This window comes from Macrobrachium nipponense, chromosome 27 (assembly GCF_015104395.2).
Source record: "Macrobrachium nipponense isolate FS-2020 chromosome 27, ASM1510439v2, whole genome shotgun sequence".
NCBI classification, from domain to species: Eukaryota; Metazoa; Arthropoda; class Malacostraca; order Decapoda; family Palaemonidae; genus Macrobrachium; species Macrobrachium nipponense.
In genome coordinates, this window is record NC_087216.1 from 17,499,742 (window position 1) to 17,521,549 (window position 21,808).

The following is a 21,808-nucleotide window of genomic DNA, read 5'->3' on the forward strand; positions in this document are numbered from 1 at the left end:
CTTTGCTGGCATGAGTAAACGGACCGCTTCCAATTGTTAAATCCTCGGTGTGATATTAGCTAGGCCTAGGATTTGGCAGAGCTTAGAGGCCTAGTATACTAGGTAGTAGCCTAGTAAGAATCGTGATTCTTAATCGATCTTACGTCAGTACGTAAGATGGACATTGTTTTCCTATGTCCATTTACTAATTGTTAGAGTAAGAAGGAGTATTAAGAACTTGTGGTCCAAGCTATCGTAGAAGACTCGGCCTACCCGGGCTTATAATAATAGCTTAGGCCTACAAGGTATGCAAGGCTATTCGATTTCACATTTACCAACCGCACCGGTAGGCCTAGGTCCGTTTAACTAGTATAAATGTTGCGTTCCTAAACATCCTCTTTCTTTATTTTGCTCAGACCAGCTCAACTTTTTAACCTGAAAATCCTCGACTCATAGAATGAACAAATGAATGATGGTAGCTCATTCAGCCTAGGCTAAAGTTCCTAGTACGAATATAGGCTGATCACGTCTTGTTAGGCCGAGGCTATCTCGGGCAAAGCAAGTTTAAGTATTTACATAATGTTGCACTGCTTTACAACAGGGGCACAAAGCTTACCCTAACATATCTTAGAAGTTAAGATAGAGGCCTAGTTTATACTAGGGTAATTATTAGAAGTTGTCAGAAACGAGTGACAACAACAATAGGCTATGTGTCACATTGTCTAGAAGTATTAAGCCATCCTTATTTTATGTATACACTGTGATGTCGTTGTTGGTTATTATTTATTTTCTTGTCTTTTCGTATGATTAGTCTTCCTATTCATGCCAGTTGGTGTGACTTGTAAATGTCACTGCACAGTTGCATAGGTATCCTATTTGCAGTGTTGCATCATGTTTTCTAGAATGTTCCTTTTACTTACCTTTTTATGTAATACTATTTGTTCTGTTGTGGTATTAGGTAGCCCTGTTGTACAAGTAGGTTGTTTGCGCCATGGCACTCCTGAAACATTTTTTTTTTATGCAGTTTTGCTATCTCCTTTGTCTCTATCTTTGTTTCTGATGCTAAGCAGCAGTATTAATAGCCAATTCTTTGTTATGAAAACAGTTATATATAGGTTTTGACAGCACCATTTCAGTTATTGTAAAGAGTTTTCTGGATAGGTTTTTGTGATCCCAGTATGATATATACAGTATGTCTATGTCTCAGTTGTATATAAACAAACAGTTTCAGATTGAAAAGTTTTGCAGTTATCTGTTTGATGTTTAAAGGAAATTACTACTTAGTAGAGAAACCTCTTACTTAAGCTGGTATGTTGCATGAATTTACACACATGCACTTGATTTGGCCAAGTAATGAGAACCTACTAGAGTTTTTGGTTAAGGAGTAAGTGAATAGTGCAGATATTAATTCTGAAAATTGGGCAGAATGCAAGAAAATGAGCTGCAAAAATATATGGGTTTCATATAGTAATGAAAAATGTCAGGGTAAAAAAGTTGTCAAGAATAAAAGGATGACAGTGGGCCAGGTTTAATTTTGGGAATAAATCCGAAGCGAACCTAACCTAACTTTGGGGTGCTGTGCCCTACCTGATGAGGAGGTGTAGGATAACCTTATTTCTTCCATCTAGACACTGCGTGCAGTCTTATGTGTATGGCTTCTTTAAGTGTTTGACAATGGTCTTATGTCTGGAAATTTTAAGTAAATTAGTTTTTGTTGTTTTGATGTGACCAAATGCCTGCAGGTGCCTCATGTGTCACTGATCTAGCTCTGTCTATGTTCATGAATCATACTTGGAAATTGTTGTAGGTCCAAGATTCCTGAAACGTTCTTATAGCGTTTTCCAAAATTTGGAATAATAAAGCTGAATATTTTTGTATCCAACGGTTTTTTGCCTGGTGTAAAACATGTGAAAAGAAAAGATATGTACATGAGTTTACTGTAGCTTAAGTATCAGTATGTTTTAGTTATTAATTTAGTCTTCCATGCATAGTATCAAATCACAGATTTAAATTAAAGTAGTTCACTTTACATGTTTCTGTAGCTATACATATTAGGCTGTACCCTCCATCTAGATAGACCAGACCCAGTTTAGAGTTATTAAGTTGGTAGTTGGGGTAACGTTCTATGCTTGCCTAGTAAAATAGTAGAAAAAAGTGCAGCTTACATTTACCTGTATCATGAATCATTAACATGTTAACGAGATTTCGTCAGTTTCTGATTGCTATTTAAAGAATTTAGTGTGTCTTTGGATTGAAACAGTTAGAACCAATTTTTCTAGGTTATTTTGCAACTAAGGCCCTGTGGCAAAGGTGTAAGTTGAATTGCTATCATGTTGATACAGTATACATGTATTGTAAATCTATGGTCAGATCTGCTCCCCAATTCAGACATGAAAGAATTAGCCAGGTAGATTTTGCAATGTGAAATAAGTACATTAAGAGAATCTGGTATAGTTAAAGAGGAGTTTTATGGCTTGAAATGTACAGTTACCATGTGCTTTTTCATAATAAATTACACTGGTAATGTGAACTTTCACAAACTAAGTGTGATTTTGCAGTACTGTTTTGCATAACCAGCCTGTTAATGTTTTAAGATGACGTGCAGTAATGGGATGAAGCTCTTATATAAAGTAGAACGTAATTAGTAAAATTCAAGAGTATATGGTCATCTCTTTATGTCTGTATAGTTGGCAAAGTTATATATACTAGTGAATAATGGTTAAATTTCTAAACTAACCAACATTCAAGAATGTAGAGAACTCAAAAGAAACTGTCATAGTATCTAGTCTAGCCTAATTTCTAGTCTGTAACCTAACCTGTTTTATACCCTGTAGTTTGGGTAAACCTAATTCCTCCTGTAAACTCTCCTTGGGATGGTTAGGGAAGAAAAAGTGAGATATATCTTAGCTATTTATATAGATTTACCATATCCATATGATGTAGGGCCAGAGGAATGTGAAGTACTCATGGCACATCCAGATGACTCATTGTCAAAACATGTTCACTGTTACATATATTCAATTGCATTATCCAAAATATAACAGAGGTATAGTTTTGCCAGAAAATGCCAAAGAACTAATGTTGTAGTGGGCCTTACCCATACGTCAAGATTTTATGCATATTTGTCTGTTATTAAAAAGTTAAAATTGTATTGTCTCTCAGGTGCATCATATTTTTTTTTAACATGCCATTTTTCACTGGAATGTTTGTTGAGGGAAAAGGAGATGAAAATGTTAGGTTTTATTACATGGAAGGTGTAGGTTAACATTTCCCTTCAGATTTGAGGGAATGTAACCTCAGCTGATTTATTGATTAAATGGAAAAACTATCATCTGCATGATTTAGCTATCATGATATTTTTTGCAAGTCATTGTTACAGGGGTTCTCTTTTCCACTGGTATCTGGCTTGATCAGTCTTTTATGCCACTGAATTTAGAATTTGGATGGCCATGTCATGTGCATGTGTTTTTTTTAAATAATTTCTGTATTGCTACATTTATTGTTTGGTGCCAGTTGCATACCAGTCAATCCTGAATCATGTAACCTAACACACTTAGTCCAAGGAAGGAGACTATTAGCATATGAGGATTGGTAGCTGAAATTTACTGACGTGAAATGGGAATGATGGTGAATGATATACTAAATGCCTCCCAATAGGTCCCAATAGATAGGGGAAAGGAAAGGTGCTTCACTTTTGAATTGTTCAAATATATTTTGGGGATGAGTCTAAAAGTCTCAGGTTACATTATGAACCCTTCCTTATAAAATTGATCTCAGACTCTTAATGCTGTGCTTTGTGCAAAGCTTTTAGTATTTTGTTACCATAGTCTCAGCTGAATAGAACATGTTTTTCCAGTATTCTAATAGTGGAATTGTCAGCTCCCCAAGTTGCAAGGGTTAGGCTTTTTTATAAGTTTAATTTTTTTACTATTTAAGTAGTATGCAGTAGACACTAAATTTTCCAGTGTGCATGAGATTTTCACTGTTGTAGTTTCATAATCTGACTAATGGTTATCCGCATGCTATTTATTTTAAAATTTGTATAGCTGTTCTCTTTCCATCTGATATAGTAGTTATACTTGACAGCTTTTATTTTGTAAGAGAAAACTGGAGACCCACTGATGAGGTTCAGGTAATTTATCAAGGTAATGTTGAAAGTTTACTAGGCTTGGTGCAGCTAGTATGAAAATAGAGAATTCATCTGGTTTTCCGAGTGATAAGTACAGTGGTCCTCCCGTATTCGCGGGGGATGCGTACCAGACCCCCCCGTGAATAGTTAGAATCCGCGAATGTTTGGAACCCCTATAAAAATGCTAAAAACAGCCTATTTTGTTAGTTAAAACTTAAGAAAACCCCACTAAAAATTTTCCTACATGGTTTTTTTAATAGTTTTATCACAAAAAGTGCATTTTATGATGAAATTCATCAAAAAAAAACCAGGAATTTGTGGATATTTATCATAGAAAAATACCGCGAATGCACAAATTTTCCGCGAATAATGCAGGGAAACGTTCCCGAGAGAAATCCGCGAATCTGGAGAACGCGAATACGGGGGGTCCACTGTATATTAGTTTTGGTGGATTTCCTTGATATTATTTGTGCTTTTGGTTCCACAATCAAAATATAAATATGTTTAGTGTGTGTGTGGGTGCATTTTTCTCAAGAAACAAATGTGGTAGTTTTGTCTAAAAAAAGTTATTGGTAGCTACTCTTCAACAGTCATATCTACCTTATAATATTAACATAATTTCATAGGTATCCCTTCTGGAAAGCATTTAGTAAGACATTTGTGTGGAATGTTGAAAGTCTCACACCTCAGAAAAAATTTATTTTGTCTGTGGAATTAGGGATCTTTAGTGCCTGTAATAATATACATATGAGCAAATGATGAAGAAAGGAAGGAAGAGGAGAACTGCATTGTGCTGGGTAGGGAGGTTGAGAAGGAGGTGATCATTTTTGTTACTTTGGTGACATAAGTATTAGATATCATCTTGTCTTGAGATGTTCACTTGACTGTTTAGTATTAGGTGTGATTTTGTTTAATGCATGTTAAACTTACTGTACAAATGCAATTGGTTTTATCCTGCACTGTGTACAGTTACATAGTACTGTACCTCTTCAGCATGAATATTTTAGCATTAGGTTTTTGCTTAATGAGGATTGCAATACACCCTCGAGTCCTGTGCAATTTCTGGCTTAACTTCTGTCAGGTCTAGGAATACTATGGTACCTACTTCAAGTAAATTAATTATACGTAGTTCATAAAGTTAGAAATGTTTTTCCAAGATTTTTTCTGTTAATATTATTGGAATGAAACTACTGTAGCCTACTGAGTTTGAACTGGAAACCACAATTTGCTAACTTTAAAGCCAACACTAAAAATGCATTAAGTCTGATGGAAAGGCTACCACATGTAGCCTGACTTAGAGAACTAACACATCAACCATAATGCTTTTTTTCAAAGCAACTTTCCTATATGATTTTGATTAAGGAGCTCATATGTATGGCTCAGTATCAGACATCCTGGTTTTACTTTCCGTTAAAAATAAATGGCTCAGAATCAGCCGATCAATATTAAGTCTTCCCAAAACAGTAAAAAGTTAAAACAAATGAAACCCACTGCTGTATTGGTTATCTCATTCTGAAAAGAGTGCCCAATTAAATTAATAATGGTATTATCCCACCTGTAGATTCGTCACATTGACATTTAATGTAGAGCAACACCTAACTGAACATGTTTTATGTGATTGTCCAACTTTGTGAGGGTTGAGAACGTTAGTTCAGTGGCCCGGTCAAACTATTTGTCAGTAACAATAGTAATAATGTAACTTCAAGTTGAATTGTTATTCAGTATTTCATAACGTAAGAAATAAAAATATGTGCAGTTCAAGGAAAAACTATGAAATAATAGGGATTGGTAATGTTTCTTCTGTTTATTATAAACTTGTTGTGAGTCATGGACCAGAATCATGTAGGTAATTTAGTTTTTACAGTGGAAATTGTCATTAATTCCACTTATATAATGTGCTTTATCAGTCAAGTTTTAGAAATTATTTGAACCCATTAAGATATTTATTTTACTCATCTTCTTTGTATTTTCTCCTCAGGTCATGATCAATCAGTTTGTCATGGCTGCTGGAGCAACTAGAGAGCAAGCGAGACAATTATTACAGTCTGCTCATTGGCAGTTTGAGGTAGGTGTTCCTCCATCATGCTCTGTAATGCTAGTCCCTTTTACTTTGTATGAATTATATTTATTAGTTCTTTTAATCCAGTGGACACCATGCTGTATTATTTTTTTGTTCTTTTTTTAAAGTTTTGTAGTTCCATTTAAAATTTGTTTCTGGTTTGGGATTCCAAATTTCACTTGAATACCGTGGAATTCTGTTATGTGTATTTCATAACTGAAGTGGTCCACAGTATTATTTGAATCTGTACTTGCTAATGAATATAATGTATGTTAAGCGTTTGTGCATGTGTATTTTATAAGCGATAACTATTTCAATATTTACTTATATTGATTAGGAATGATAACAGACCAAAATTAATTATTTGATGTATCATTTTGACTTCGTAAAAGTAGTTGTTGAAATTTAGGAATGGTATGTAGGACATTGTACGGTACAAGTACAGTTTACTTTATAAAAATTCACTTCAAAGAGGTACCCAGGTAACAATGTGATATTCCATTGTTAATGAAAAAAAGCAATTAAAATTAATGTAAAATGGCACATCTAGGCATGTGGTTTGGATTCATTGCAATGGCTGATTGTTAAAGTAAGTGCAGTCAAAGTATACTTTTTAAGAACTGAAGCCTATAATTTAACTTTATCTTGGTTGCTATGATATACACCTGGCAGCTTTTTAGGTGGAAAGATTTTAAGATTATTTTCAGGATTTTTGGATTTGAATGAATTACGTATTCTGGTTTTGTAGGCTTACGGTGTGGTAATTTCTGATAGGGTTGGCAAGAAGAGAAATAAAAAAGTAGATGTTTTCTCTGTGGTGAGATCCTCTTTACTCACCTTTGATCAGTTTATCTTGCTTTAAGGCAAATTTGCTAAACAGGCCTTTAGTTTAGTTTGACATATCCTTATGCTAAACAGAGTTAGAGAAGGGAGTAAATTAAATTTTCATCAAGCTAAGTTATGGTAATTATGCAAGACATATCATAATCATGCTTTTGTACTTTTGTCATAAGTATATAACTTATTCTTTCTTCATTTTCACAGTAAGTGGTGTTAAGCATTTCCATTTTAACGATAGTTGTATACTTTTAAAGTAGGCCATATAGTTCATTTCTCATAATACTGTTCTGAGTCATTCCTATTGAATGTCGTAACAGGTCAGACATTTAATATAAAGTCAAGATGACTTAAGCGTGATCAAATTACATTACTAATCTGTATTAATGGTACACTACAGATATGATTTTACAACTTTCTTTCATCATAATTGTCTTATTCCCTCCATATTTTCACTTTTATGAGACTAATATATCTTAAGGTAAAGGATAACTAGAGCTGCTATGCCCTGCAAATCTGAAAGTAAGTTGAACAGTTTCATGGGTAGTGATGATTAAATGTAATGCATGACTTTGGTTCTATCTCAGTGGGAGAATAAATTATAATATTTAGGTTAAAGGCTAAGTGCTGGGATGTATGAGGCCATTCAGTGCTGAAAGGGAAATTGAGAGTAAAAAGGTTTTAAAGGTTCATAGTTGCACTAGGAAATAATTGTTAGGAGAGGTTGGAAAGTTAGATGGAAAAAGAGAATACGAACGGAGATACAGGGGCTGCAGGGATACTGCAAAGAACATTTAGTATAATCCCCACATTGCACTGCATGAAGCTCATTGATGGCACACCCCCTTTTGCGGGTATCTCCTTGGTGATTTACAGCTTCTCGCTGGGTAAACTTCATGATTTCTCCAATTTTTTTTTATAATTAGTAACCAGTAAAAAATTGCTGCTGCTCCTATAAAATATTAAGTTTTACAGGAGTAAGTATGATGTCATTTCCCCTGCAGCTAAGGCAGGTCTTGGTCTTGAACTGAGCTGATTTAAACAGAACCAGTTGTAGGAAACTATTGAGGTGTTATTTATAAAATGCATAGGTATTATAGATTGCAGTCAGATATTTAAATAATTTCATGGTGGTGAAGTAAATTAACCAAAGTGAGCACTCTCCATGAGTCTTTCTAGTTATCATACTGAGCACAAAACCTGACCAGGGTACAGTATACATCTATTTTTATGTTGCTGTTTCGGACAAATTATACCCATTCCATATTTAGTCTGTAAATGCTAGAATAGTTTGCTTTCAAAATCCTAAGGTTTTGATAAGATTAAGTTGAATAACAAAAGTCAATTTGGTGGCTTGCATAACATTGGCATAGCATAAATCATCCTGTGAATAAAGGCAGGATTTATATATGAAATATGTAAGGAAGTAGAACACGTTAATTTTAATACATTTGATTTCAAGGAAGTACATGCCATGACTTTTTATTTAATTTCTATTTGTAGAAATTATATAAGGAGGACATGTAAACACGCATTTAAGCTGTTTATAGGATAACAACATTAGTATGTAAGGTTGGAGTGAACTAGCTAAGTAATTGCATGCATAGGAGGGTCACTGGGTTTACTGAATGTTAAAGAGTCATTCGTGCTCAGATGTCTTCTAGTAATTTAACTTCTCACTGGGGTTATAGACAGTAAATTTGGTCCTTTAACCATCATCATCAACAGTAAATTTGGTCCTTTAACCATCATCATCATTGCTAATGAAGTCAGTAACGTTAAGCCATTCAATGTTTTAATTTTAGTTTGCGGTTTGAATGACAGCATTTTTGTTATTTTAAGTGTTAAGTACCATCTTGTTTTTGTAGGTCTAAAAATTCCAGCATATGTTATTCCACTGTTATTGTTTATGGCAGTGTTTTTGAAGTGTGGTCTGCGGACGGGGCCCAGCAGTATGTGGAGTGTTCCAAGGGGTCCGCAGGATAGTTTGGCCATCGGTATCAGATAAATTTAATAATGTTGTGAAAGTTATTTTAAGTTAAATGTAAAAGTTTAAGTTGAAGATAAGCCATTACTAAGTAATTCAGTAGCAATTTTAGTACCATATATTATACCCTTAGAACACTTTTAAATCCAAGAGGGAAATTATCATAATGAAGGGTCCGCTACATGAGTAATTTTGATAAAAGGAGTCCACTGCACAAGAAAGTTTAAGAAACACTGTTTTATGTGGTAATGAATTTTTTTTTTTTTTAATCAAAAATTGTAATTTTGGTGGTTATTTTAACTTTGGTAGTGAAGTTGATTCAAATTAGACTATAAAACTTAAAAGCTTGGGCATAGTATATACATTGCTATTTTACCTACGGAAGATTTGGCTAATGTAGAAAGGTTTGTTCCTGAATATTGGTCGAAAAAAAAAATGGAATAGAAAAAGTTGAGGAAGCTGAACAGCCAAGTGAGCAAAGAGCAGGGAGAATACAAAGAGAAGTGATTGAAAGAACCAATCCTGGCAGCTGCAACAATGCTGTCAAAATCTTTCAGCACTTCCTACCATGCACCAGATGAGTCACACATTAGCTAATTTACAATCTGACCTGCTGACCTTAACCTGTTCTAGGTCAGTGTCTGCATCATAAAGCTAAGAAAATCTCATGAATCACTGCAATTCTTATCATATGGGTAATAACCTGCTGTGTTCCTGCAGCCCCATTCTGTCTGCAGACTGTAGCTCCTGTTTAAGAGCCAACAAGATGCTTAGCAACATTGGTAGATTAGTTATAGAGAATGCAGGTAAAAAGGATTTCAAGAAATACTGTGAGTAATATATACTGAGATTATGGCGATCAGAGAGGTACTGAAAACAAAGTACAAACTGCCAATACTGCCTGTAACTCGTATAACAGTAGTACAAGATTCACAATTCCCTACAAGCTTGATAAGGATACAACAGTTCACTCCCACAGTTATCAGCTCTGTGTAGCTGTATGGGAAGTGGAATACTATAATCTTCATGTAAGGTGCAGTTCTTGATGACACATCTTCAGAGACAATTACACAAAGAATCATTTTGCCAATGTCAACAAATTCACCAAAAACACTGTTCTGAGTTTTGTGATACAGGTATAATAATCATCTTATTGTCTAAGTTTACCATTATACAGTTGTAAAAACTGATATAAAGTGTCCAGCAATGAGATCTTTATTGGTTTGATACAGAACACAGGCTGTGCAATGTAAAATCACACTGTTGAGATGGCAATTGCTACTATGTAAATAAAGATTTTCTTCTGAAAATAATTTTTATATTATTTTTGGTATAAGGTCAAGTTTCAATCCAAGGCAAGAGGTAACTTTCATATTCAAGATTTAAGTTTCTTTCTTGATTGTATCTGGGATTCATGGTTGATTCATCAATCCTTGTCCAGTCTTCAGCCAACAATGTGCGGTAAATCAATTAGTGTATTTGAAACAGAACCTAGAAAGCAATTCAGTATTTTCAGTTTATCCAATTATTAGGTTTTTAAGAAGTTGTAAAATATTAAGTACGTTGTAATAAATTCTTTAAAAACAAAACCCCCAGGACAGCCCTTTGAGAGTTAACAATAACTAAATACTGTAGTCTGGTTGAACTATTATATTAATAATGATAGAAATGATAATCATATTGGATGTTTGAGGAAGTTTATCTGTATACATTTATCTTGACAACACATGAAATATTTTTGTTAGTTGGACAGAAGTACAGTCCTCTTTACTTGGGAAGATATATTTTGGAATAGTATAAAGGGTGGCCTTAAGTGTGTCACGTTTTGCATGTAAGATCTTAAACATTTTTATAGAGGGTAAGTGTTGTTGTAATTCAGAGTACTGTATGCAGTCTTTGGTTTTGGGGTACTTGCCCATCTTGATGAACTTTCTTTTGAAGTCAGAATAATGAGGCTTATTGTTGTGATAGTCAGAATAATGAGGCTTATTGTTGTTGTGATTGATCATGAATTAGCTTACAATATTATTAACAGCATGTTGGTTTAATCAGAATCTGCTCTATGCCTTTAATTGTTTTTTGGTCCAGGCTAATAAGCATGGTACTGAGCAGTCTGTTATATGAAGGTTCATCTTGTCCAGTTTTCACAAGTACAACATAGGACATCCTGTTATGATACTAGAGGAGTGTTTTCGCTGAGCTTTTATCCTATTTGGGTATGCGACGTTGATTGTACTTTACTTTCCAGGTCCAAGCAGTGACTGGTTTTATGGCTATAGTTATTATTCTCACAGTACTTTTATGAGGAGGGGTGGATAATTTATTCTAATGGCATGTCCTGAGTATTTTGTTAATATGAATAGCAGTTCATGTAGCTGTTAATCCTTTGTAACCAACCTAGGCAATAACTGCTTTTTGTAAGTTTCGTTGATACAGGTTCCTAATCATTACTGAAAAAATAACTACAGTACTTTAGAGGGATGAAATAGAAATTACAGACAAAGTAGCAATGTAGCAACTTGGATAAATCCTTGTTTATGGAAGTTCCTGAAAGCCTAGAGGCTGTTAGGTGTCAACCAGTGCTAGCTCCTGTGGCTAAAGCTGCTGATATTCATAAACTCCTGATATTCATAAGGTCTAGGATTAGGGTTTAAAGGTAAACATTTTGCCTCTGTGCTCATCAAGGAAAGAAGTGTATTTTTTACAGAAACAATTTTGGAGAGTTATCTACAGAAATGATAAGATTGCATAGAATTCCATCAGGATACGATCTTTTTATTTTTGACCATCGTCAGCATTTGTCCTTGGAATGAGCATGGAAAAGGCTTTGTGTAAAAAATGCATTGTTTACTTCCTGTGGTTACTTCTAGGGATTCTTTTGAGTGGTGGATGATTTTTTTGCTATTAATAACAATAAAATTTGAGATAAGATGATGAGTTGCTGAGAACCTATGAATAAAGTTGTTCACTACGCTGAGAATCTTTCAGTGAAGTTGTTCACTATGCTGTTCTCGTCTGCTGAATTTGAATTGCTCATTTCAAAAACCAAATTCATGAGAAGAGTGTTATCATCTCAAATTCTTGTAATTGCAGCATTTGCCATTTCTCTCACATTGAGTTTGAAGTAGGAGGATCTACCTAAACACAAAGCATTAACTTTGGGTTTTTTTTTGTTTCCAGTTTTACTGAATTCTGGTGTGTGTGTGTGTGTGTGGGGGGGGGGGGGGGGGGGGGGACGATTCCTTTTCGATACATCAATGTAGTGTGTTACCTTACTGAATGGTCTCAGTTGAAAGATGAATAGGTTGATATAAATTTTCTTGTTTTAATGGCCTACTGATCATTGATGAGGTTATTTTGAAGGAAGTCTCAACCAATTTAAACTTCACACTAGAAAAGCAATGGTAAGACTAGTTAGGAAGCAGCACTAGAAAGAGTAATCGTTTCATAATCAGAAGATTCATGACCCTTTACAACAGGGGGGAGGTTAGTTCAACTTTTGGGTAGTGTACTCGACTGATAAAGAAATTTTGGATGACATATAAGTCACCTACTTTACCTTTCAGTCACCCAAGGACTTATACTTAATAATACAATCCCTCCAAATCATCTGTGCTAGAATTCACTGTCTGAATGAAACAAGCCATTTCTCATTACCCAGGAACACTAGTTTTCACAATAGGGCTGTGTGCAGTATGATTAGCAGTTAAGTGTCTTATTAACATGCCACATAGAAATCTGTAATTTTCTGTGATTAGAAGTATGTTAAATGCTAGTCATTGTAGTTCCAGCAGGTTGAGATTTCACTCCACCAATTTTATGAAACTAGTGTAAATGTTTAAATATGTTGGGTCCTTGCTCATGCATACTGCGAGTTTAAATGAAGGCCTTGCCAACGCAGTAGAAGTTTCAGTCTGGTAACTTATGTGACGAAAATATAGGTGCTTTCATTGTAGGTATATGTTGCACAGGGTGTTTACAAAGTAGTTTTTGTGTCTAACATTAACAGGTCCTCTCCCCCTCCATCATCTTTCTCATTTTCCACACTGCAACCAGATAATGAACAGTTATGTCCCCACCCACTCTTCACCATTACATCTGTCATTATATTTGGTGTAAGCAGTCATAGTGTACCAACAAGTTTGGTATTTGAGACTTGTAATGTATTGACAAAGCTTTTCCCTTTTCTGTTTTTTTGCAGACTGCACTAAGTATATTTTTTCAAGAAGCCGTGCCAAATGGTGGAGCATCACAGCATCATCTAAATCATGTAAGTGTTCTAGACATTTTGATTCGTTTTGTTGGGCTTCAAGTTTTTTGAATCTGAGAAGCTGAAGGCATATGAGGATGTACTAAATTTCATCAAGTTGTAGATTAATTGGTTGACCACGGGCAGTTTTGCAGAAGACTTGATTTTGATAGCTGAGTCAGTAAGGTCAAATAGAATGAGCATTTATGTGTTAAGCAAACGTGAATATATATCTGACTGCACTGCTATAGTCGTTGTGTGGGAGGCAGTTTTATTGTGAAAGTTAATCTTCTTTTGAAAGCACGAGCTGTGAAGAACCCTAAACTGAATGGCAGATTACAGGCACGATTGAATAACCATTGCATCGAGTTGTTTTGATTCGTAAACTTTGCCTGAGTTGTTTTTATGAAAGCATTCCATTACAGTTTGCAAATGCGATTATGACTTACTTTGCAAATAATGCGGGACGCATTACCTTGTTCCTTGAGAAGTTATTTTGGATCTTATTTATAATAGAGATGCCAGAATCAATGTGCCTTTGGCGTCATATTTACAACCCCTTCCCCCCCCAACCCCCCCCCCAACCCCCCCCACCCCCCCCTTTCCCACTCTTAAAGCTTTGTGACCAGTCTGACATGAGTTCTGTCGCCTGTATGATTGTACTCTTTGCTTCCCCCAGTCGTCCCTGAATTTAAATAGAAAATCGATTTATGGAAAGGAAATCGATTTCTGTATTTCCCTCTGTACGTGGATATCATTGCCGTCGGAAAACTGAGGGTGTCAGCTTTGGTATTTTGGGGATTTTTTAACATTATTAGCTCTGGTATTTTGGGGATTTTTTTTTTTTACATTATTAGCTCGGTATTTTTGGGATATTTTTTAACGTTGTTAGCTCTGGTATTTTGGGGATTTTTTGAACTTAGTTAATGGATATTAAATCTCGCGGGGTTATTGTGATGAGTAAGTTTTGTTTCGTGAGAGAGAAAGAAAATAAACAAGATTTAAACGTGATAAGAAAGGGCTAAACCGAGGAAGGAGACGATGATTATTATTCATTATTATTATTATTATTGGTGAAGAAATCCCACAGTGGCGTAAGTGTAAATATTTGAAATATATATATATATATATATATATATATTATATATACTATATATATATATATATATATATATATATTTGTGTGTGTGTGTGTGTGTGTGTGTGTGTGTGTGTGTGTGTAAAGCAAGAACTTTCGAGAAACTCCTCGATGCTCCTTCTCAAGATCGAGAAGAATCGAGCAGGTTCTCGAAAGCTCTTGCATATCTATATATATATATATATATATATATATATATATATATATATATATATATATATATATATATAGATATATATATATATATATATATATATATATATATATATATAATATATATACAGACAAACACACACGTTTACACCCACATGGATGTCTTCATTTTAGGGACGCCTCATGCTATATATTTTATTATTATATTATTATTATTATTATATTATTATTATTATTATTATTATTATTATTATATACGTAACAAGGCTGACAGCATGTCAACAAGAGCAGTGTCCCACAGACCAGAATACAGACGCGGGAAAGAAGAGAGAAGATGAAGAGAAGCTTGGAACACAAGCATAGCAACAGGGATAAATTAACAAATGAATTAAACTCTTACATAAGCAACAACAGCATAGGTCCGGAGGGCTTTGAAGATTTCTTGCAGCCTATCTTAAACTTGCGGGCGTGTGCTGCAATAATTATCTGAATACTATTTGCAATGCCTGTAGGATTCAAAGTTATTTACTTAACTCCTAATTGAAATGTAAGGGTATGTGTGCGTTTTAACTACAAAAGAATTTGATCGAGAGATCGAAAATAGTTCTTAAGAAAGTGACTCTCGCATATGTGCGTTTGTGTATGTGAGAGAGAGAGAGAGAGAGAGAGAGAGAGAGAGAGAGAGAGAGAGAGAGGTGGTTGCGGGTAAGCAGCTGAATACTCTTAAAATTTTAGTGCTCATGAAGATTCTCTCTCTCTCTCTCTCTCTCTCTCTCTTCTCTCTCTCATGAATTATGTAACGAAGAGTTACAAAACGGCTATTACTCATTCTGTGGGTATGAATAAAAATTCGGACCCTGACTCTTAATGGATATTTCGATTGATTCATGAAATGGCAACAGTTCTCTGTCGGTTACTGACTTAGATCGTCTTATTTGTTTATTCAAGATTTGTGTCATATTTTCTATATATAATGGAATGCGTTTGAAGTCGGTCAAAGTATATATGCCCCTGGCTTGTAAAAGCCAAATCTGGCGTCTTAAGTTGTAATGAAAGTCATGACGAGACACTTAATTGCGAGGTATAGCACCTAACGGTAAATGCCCCATTGGCTGTACAGTGGTCCTTATTCAAGACTCCTCAGATCTGGAGGCACTGTCCCTAATTTGGTCGGGAGACTGTCTGTACTGCTTGTCTCGGAATCTTAACCCCCTCAGTCCAGCCGTCTGACTAGAAGTTGGTTCCCAAAGAGGCTTTTGTATGGAATCATACTCCCTCAGTCCAGTCGTTTGATCAGATTTGCTTCTTTAAAGAGGCAGTGCTATGGAGGATTTAGCGGGATTTCTGCCAAGATTTGCATTTAGTAGGTTCCACAACTCAAAAATTTTGCCTTAAAGATGATAATAAGAGGGTTTGGTTACACACTTCAAAAATGGTTATTGGATTTTAAGAGAGGGTTGGTTCCACAACTTCAAAAATGGCTTATTGATAAGAGAGGGTTGGTTCCACAACTTCAAAAATGGCTTATTGATAAGAGAGGGTTGGTTCCACAACTTCAAAATGGCTTAATGATTGAAGAGAGGGTTTGGTTTCCACCAACCTTCAAAAATGGCTTATTGATAAGATAAGTGTTGTTCCCACAACGCAAAAATGGCTTATTGATAAGGAGAGGGTTTGGTTCCAACAACGTTCAAAAATGGCTTATTGATAAGAAGAGGGTTAGGGTTCCCACAACTTCAAATAAAAATGGCTTAATGAAAGGAAGGTTGGTTCCACAACTTCAAAAATGCTTAATGAATAAGGGAGAGGGTTTGGTTCCACAAGCTTCCAAAAATGGGCTTATTTGATAGAGAGCGGTTGGTTCCACAACTTTAAAAATGGCTTTAATGATAAGAGAAAAAGGGTTGGTTCCACAATTCCAAAAATTGGGTCTTAATAATAAGAGAGGGTTAGGTTCCACAATTTCCAAAAATTGGCTTTAATGGATAGAGAAAAAGGGCTGGTTCCACATTCAAAAATTGGCTTAATCAGTTAAGAGAGGGTAGGTTCCACAATTCAATATTGGCTTAATGATAAGAGAAAAAGGGTTGGGTTCCCACAATTCAAAAATGGCTTAATAATAAGAGAAGGTTGGTTTTCCAACAATTCAAAAATTGGCTTATGATAAGAGAAAAAGGGTTGGTTCCACATTGCCCAAAAATGGCTTAAATGATAAAGAGGGTGGTTCCACAATCAAAAATGGCTTAATAATAGAGAGGGTATGTTCCAACAATTCAAAAATGGCTTAAAATTGATAAGAAGAGGGTTTAGGTTTCCACAATTCTTAAAAATGGCTTAATGATAAGAGAGGGTTGGTTCCACAAAATTCAAAAATGGCTTAATGAATAAGAGAGGGTGGGTTCCACAAATTCAAAAATGGCTTAATGGGAAATAGAGGGTTGGTTTCCACGAATTCAAAAAATGGCTTAATGATAAGAGAGGGGCTTGGTTCCAACAATTCAAAAAATGGCTTAATGAATAAGAGAGTGGGGTAGGTTCCACAATTCAAAAATGGGCTTAAGAATAAGAGAGGGTTAGGTCTTCCAACAATTCAAAAATTGGCTTAATAATAAAGAGGGTTAAGGTTCCATACCACAATTCAAAAAATGGCTTAATTAAAAGAGAAGGGTAGGTTCCACTATTCAAAACTGGCTTAATGGATAAAAGGGTTAGGTTTCCACAATTCAAAAATGGCTTAATGATAAGAGAGGGTAGGTTCCACTTCAAAAATTGGCTTAAAATTGGATAAAATAGAGGATGGGTTTCCACAAGTTTAAAAATTGGGCTTATGAATAAGAGAGGGGTTGGTTCCACACTTCAAAAAATTGGGCTTAATGATAAGAGAGGGTAGGTTTCCCACAATTCAAAAATGGGCTTAAATGATACAGAGGGGTTGAGGTTCCACAATTCAAAAAATGGCTTAATAATTAAGAGAAGGTAGGTTCCACAATTCAAAAATGGCTTAATAATAAGGATGGGTTAGGTTCCACCCCAATTCAGTGCTATGGATAAGAGAGGGTTGGTTCCACAATTCAAAAATGGCTTAATGATAATGAGATGGTGGTTCCTCTCTCTCCTCTTCAATTCCAAAATGGCTTAATGATAACGAGAGGGTTGGTTCCACAATTCAAAAATGGCTTAATGATAAGAGAGGGTGGTTGGAACAACAATTCAAAAATGGCTTAATAATGAAGAGAGGGTTGGTTCCACAATTCAAAAATGGCTTAATAATAAGAGAGGGTAGGTTCCACAATTCAAAAAATGGGCTTAATGATAAGAGAGGGTGGTTTCCACAATTCAAAAAATGGCTTAATAATAAGAGAGGGTAGGTTCCACAATTCAAAAAATGGCTTAATATAAGAGAGGGTAAGGTTCCACAATTCAAAAATGGCTAATGATAAGAGGGAGGTTGGTTTCCACAATTCAAAAATGCTTTTAATGATAAGAGAGGGTAGTTCCACAATTCAAAAAATGGCTTAATGATAAGAGAGGGTAGGTTCCACAATTCAAAAATGGCTTAATAATAAGAGAGGGTTGGTTCCACAATTCAAAAATGGCTTAATGATAAGAGAGGGTTGGTTCCACAATTCAAAAATGGCTTAATGATAAGAGAGGGTAGGTTCCACAATTCAAAAATGGCTTAATGATAAGAGAGGTGGTTCCACCAATTCAAAAATGGCTTAATGATAAGAGGGTGGTTCCACAACTTCAAAAATGGCTTAATGATAAGAGAGGGTTGGTTCCACAACTTCAAAAATGGCTTATTGATAAGAGAGGGTTGGTTCCACAACTTTAAAAATGGCTTAATGATAAGAGAGGGTAGGTTCCACAATTCAAAAATGGCTTAATGATAAGAGAGGGCTGGTTCCACAATTCAAAAATGGCTTAATAATAAGAGAGGGTAGGTTCCACAATTCAAACTTAATGATAAGAAGGGTAGGTTCCACAATTCAATGGTTAATGTAAGAGAGGGTAGGTTCCAACAATTCAAAAAATGGCTTATTGATAAGAGAGGGTTGGTTCCACAACTTTAAAAATGGCTTAATGATAAGAGAGGGTTGGTTCCACAATTCAAAAATGGCTTAATGATAAGAGAGGGTAGGTTCCACAATTCAAAAATGGCTTAATGATAGAGGAGGTAGGTTCCACAATTCAAAAATGGCTTAATAATAAGAGAGGGTGGGTTCCACAATTCACATTCAAAAATCAAAAAAAGGCTTAATAATAAGAGAGGGTAGGTTCCACAATTCAAAAATGGCTTATGATAGAGAGTTACAACTTTAAAAAATGGCTTTAATGATAAGAGAGGGTTGGTTCCACAATTCAAAAATGGCTTAATGATAAGAGAGGGTAGGTTCCACAATTCAAAAATGGCTTAATAATAAGAGAGGGTAGGTTCCACAATTCAAAAATGGCTTAATGATTAATGAAGGAGGGTAGGTTCCACAATTCAAAAATGGGCTTAATGAATAAGAGAGGGTAGGTTCCACAATTCAAAAATTGGCTCTATGATAAGAGAGGGTAGGTTCCACAATTCAAAAATGGCTTAAGGAATAAGAGAGGGGTAGGTTCCACAATTCAAAAAATGGCTTAATGAATAAGATGAGGGTAGGTTCCAGCATTCAATTAAAAATGGCTTTAATGATAAGAGAGGGTAGGTTCCACAATTCAAAAATGGCTAATAAGAGAGGGTAGGTTCCACAATTCAAAAAGGATAAGACAGGGTAGGTTCCACAATTTCAAAAATGCTTTAATGATAGAGAGGTAGGTTCCACAATTCAAAAATGGCTTATTGATAAGAGAGGTTGGTTCCACAACTTTAAAAATGCTATGGGATCCACATTCAAAAATGCATTTAAGATAAGAGAGGGTAGGTTCCACAATTCAAAAATGGCTTAATGATAAGAGAGGGTAGGTTCCACAGTAGGTTCAAAAAGGGCTTATAATAGAGAGGGTAGGTTCCACAATTAAAATGGCTTAATGATAAGAGAGGTTCAGGTAAACCCATTGGTTAAAAATGGCTTAATGATAAGAGAGGGTAGGTTCAACAAAAACTATGGCAAAAATGGTTAATGATAAGAGAGGGTAGGTTCCACAATTTCAAAAATGCTTAATAATAAAAACTTAAGATAAGAGTAGGTTCCCACAATTCAAAAATGGCTTAATATAAGAGAGGGTAGGTTCCACACAATCAAAAAAATGGCTTAATAAAAAAGTTATGGTTCCACAATTCAAAAAGGCTAATGAAAGAGAGGGTAGGTCCACAATTCAAAAATGGCTTAATGATAAGCGACGGGTAGTTCCACAATTCAAAAATGGCTTAATGATAAGAGAGGGTAGGTTCCACAATTCAAAAATGGCTTAATAATAAGAGAGGGTAGGTTCCACAATTCAAAAATGGCTTAATGATAAGAGAGGGTAGGTTCCACAATTTAAAAATGGCTTATTGATAAGAGAGGGTTGGTTCCACAACTTTAAAAATGGCTTAATGATAAGAGAGGGTTGGTTCCACAATTCAATGGCTAATAATAAGAGAGGGTAGGTTCCACAATTCAAAAATGGCTTAATGATAAGAGAGGGTAGGTTCCACAACTTCAAAAATGGCTTAATGATAAGAGAGGGTAGGTTCCACAATTCAAAATGGCTTAATGTTAAGAGAGGGTAGGTTCCACAATTCAAAATGGCTTAAAATAAGAGAGGGTAGGTTCCACAATTCAAAAATGGCTTAATGATAAGAGAGGGTAGGTCCACCAATTCAAAAATAGGCTTAATAATAAGAGAGGGTTAGGTTCCAAAATTCAAAAATCGGCTTAATGATAAGAGAGGGTAGGTTCCACAATTCAAAAATGGCTTAATAATAAGAGAGAGGGTAGGTTCCACAATTCAAAAATGGCTAATGATAAGAAAAGGGTTGGTTCACAATTCAAAATGGCTTAATGATAAGAGAGGGTAGGTTCCACAATTCAAAAATGGCTTAATAATAAGAGAGGGTAGGTTCCACAATTCAAAAATGGCTTAATGATAAGAGAGGGTAGGTTCCACAATTCAAAAATGGCTTAATGATAAGAGAGGGTAGGTTCCACAATTCAAAAATGGCTTAATGATAAGAGAGGGTAGGTTCCACAATTCAAAAATGGCTTAATGATAAGAGAGGGTAGGTTCCACAATTCAAAAATGGCTTATTGATAAGAGAGGGTTGGTTCCACAACTTTAAAAATGGCTTAATGATAAGAGAGGGTTGGTTCCACAATTCAAAAATGGCTTAATAATAAGAGAGGGTAGGTTCCACAATTCAAAAATGGCTTAATGATAAGAGAGGGTAGGTTCCACAATTCAAAAATGGCTTAATAATAAGAGAGGGTAGGTTCCACAATTCAAAAATGGCTTAATGATAAGAGAGGGTAGGTTCCACAATTCAAAAATGGCTTAATGATAAGAGAGGGTAGGTTCCACAATTCAAAAATGGCTTAATGATAAGAGAGGGTAGGTTCCCACAATTCAGAAAAATATGGCTTAATGATAAGAGAGGTAGGTTCCCACAATTCAAAAATGGCTTAATGATAAGAGAGGGTTGGTTCCACAATTCAAAAATGGCTTAATGATAAGAGAGGGTTGGTTCCACAATTCAAAAATGGCTTAATGATAAGAGAGGGTTGGTTCCACAACTTTAAAAATGGCTTAATGATAAGAGAGGGTTGGTTCCACAATTCAAAAATGGCTTAATAATAAGAGAGGGTAGGTTCCACAATTCAAAAATGGCTTAATGATGAGACGAGGGTAAGAGGGTGGTTCCACAATTCAAAAAATGGCTTAATGATAAGAGAGGGTAGGTTCCACATTCAATCAAAATGCTAATAATAAGAGAGGGTAGGTTCACATTCAAAAATGGCTTAATGATAAGAGAGGGTTGGTTCCACAATTCAAAAATGGCTTAATAATAAGAGAGGGTAGGTTCCACAATTCAAAAATGGCTTAATGATAAGAGAGGGTAGGTTCCACAATTCAAAAATGGCTTAATAATAAGAGAGGGTAGGTTCCACAATTCAAAAATGGCTTAATGATAAGAGAGGGCTGGTTCCACAATTCAAAAATGGCTTAATAATAGGAGAGGGTCAACAGCAAATCCTGTCCGTGTTATGTTACGTACCTCCTGGAAGCTCTGAGCCAAGCTTTAAAAAATATTCTGTAGAACTTACTCTCAGCAGGGCGCTTTTTTACCATCATTCAAAAGTAGTTTG

General features: G+C 35.3%; 1 protein-coding gene across 2 annotated transcripts in view; it reads left to right on the top strand.

Moving 5' to 3' along the window:
• Nucleotides 1-21,808, top strand: part of LOC135200877 (UBA-like domain-containing protein 2-B) — a 141,076-nt gene that overhangs the window by 29,551 nt on the left and 89,717 nt on the right. For both annotated transcript variants that reach the window (XM_064229595.1, XM_064229596.1), the window contains exons 2-3: nt 6,087-6,173; nt 13,193-13,261. In XM_064229595.1, the coding sequence (XP_064085665.1) occupies nt 6,087-6,173; nt 13,193-13,261 (156 nt within the window). The remainder of the gene's footprint in view (nt 1-6,086; nt 6,174-13,192; nt 13,262-21,808) is intronic.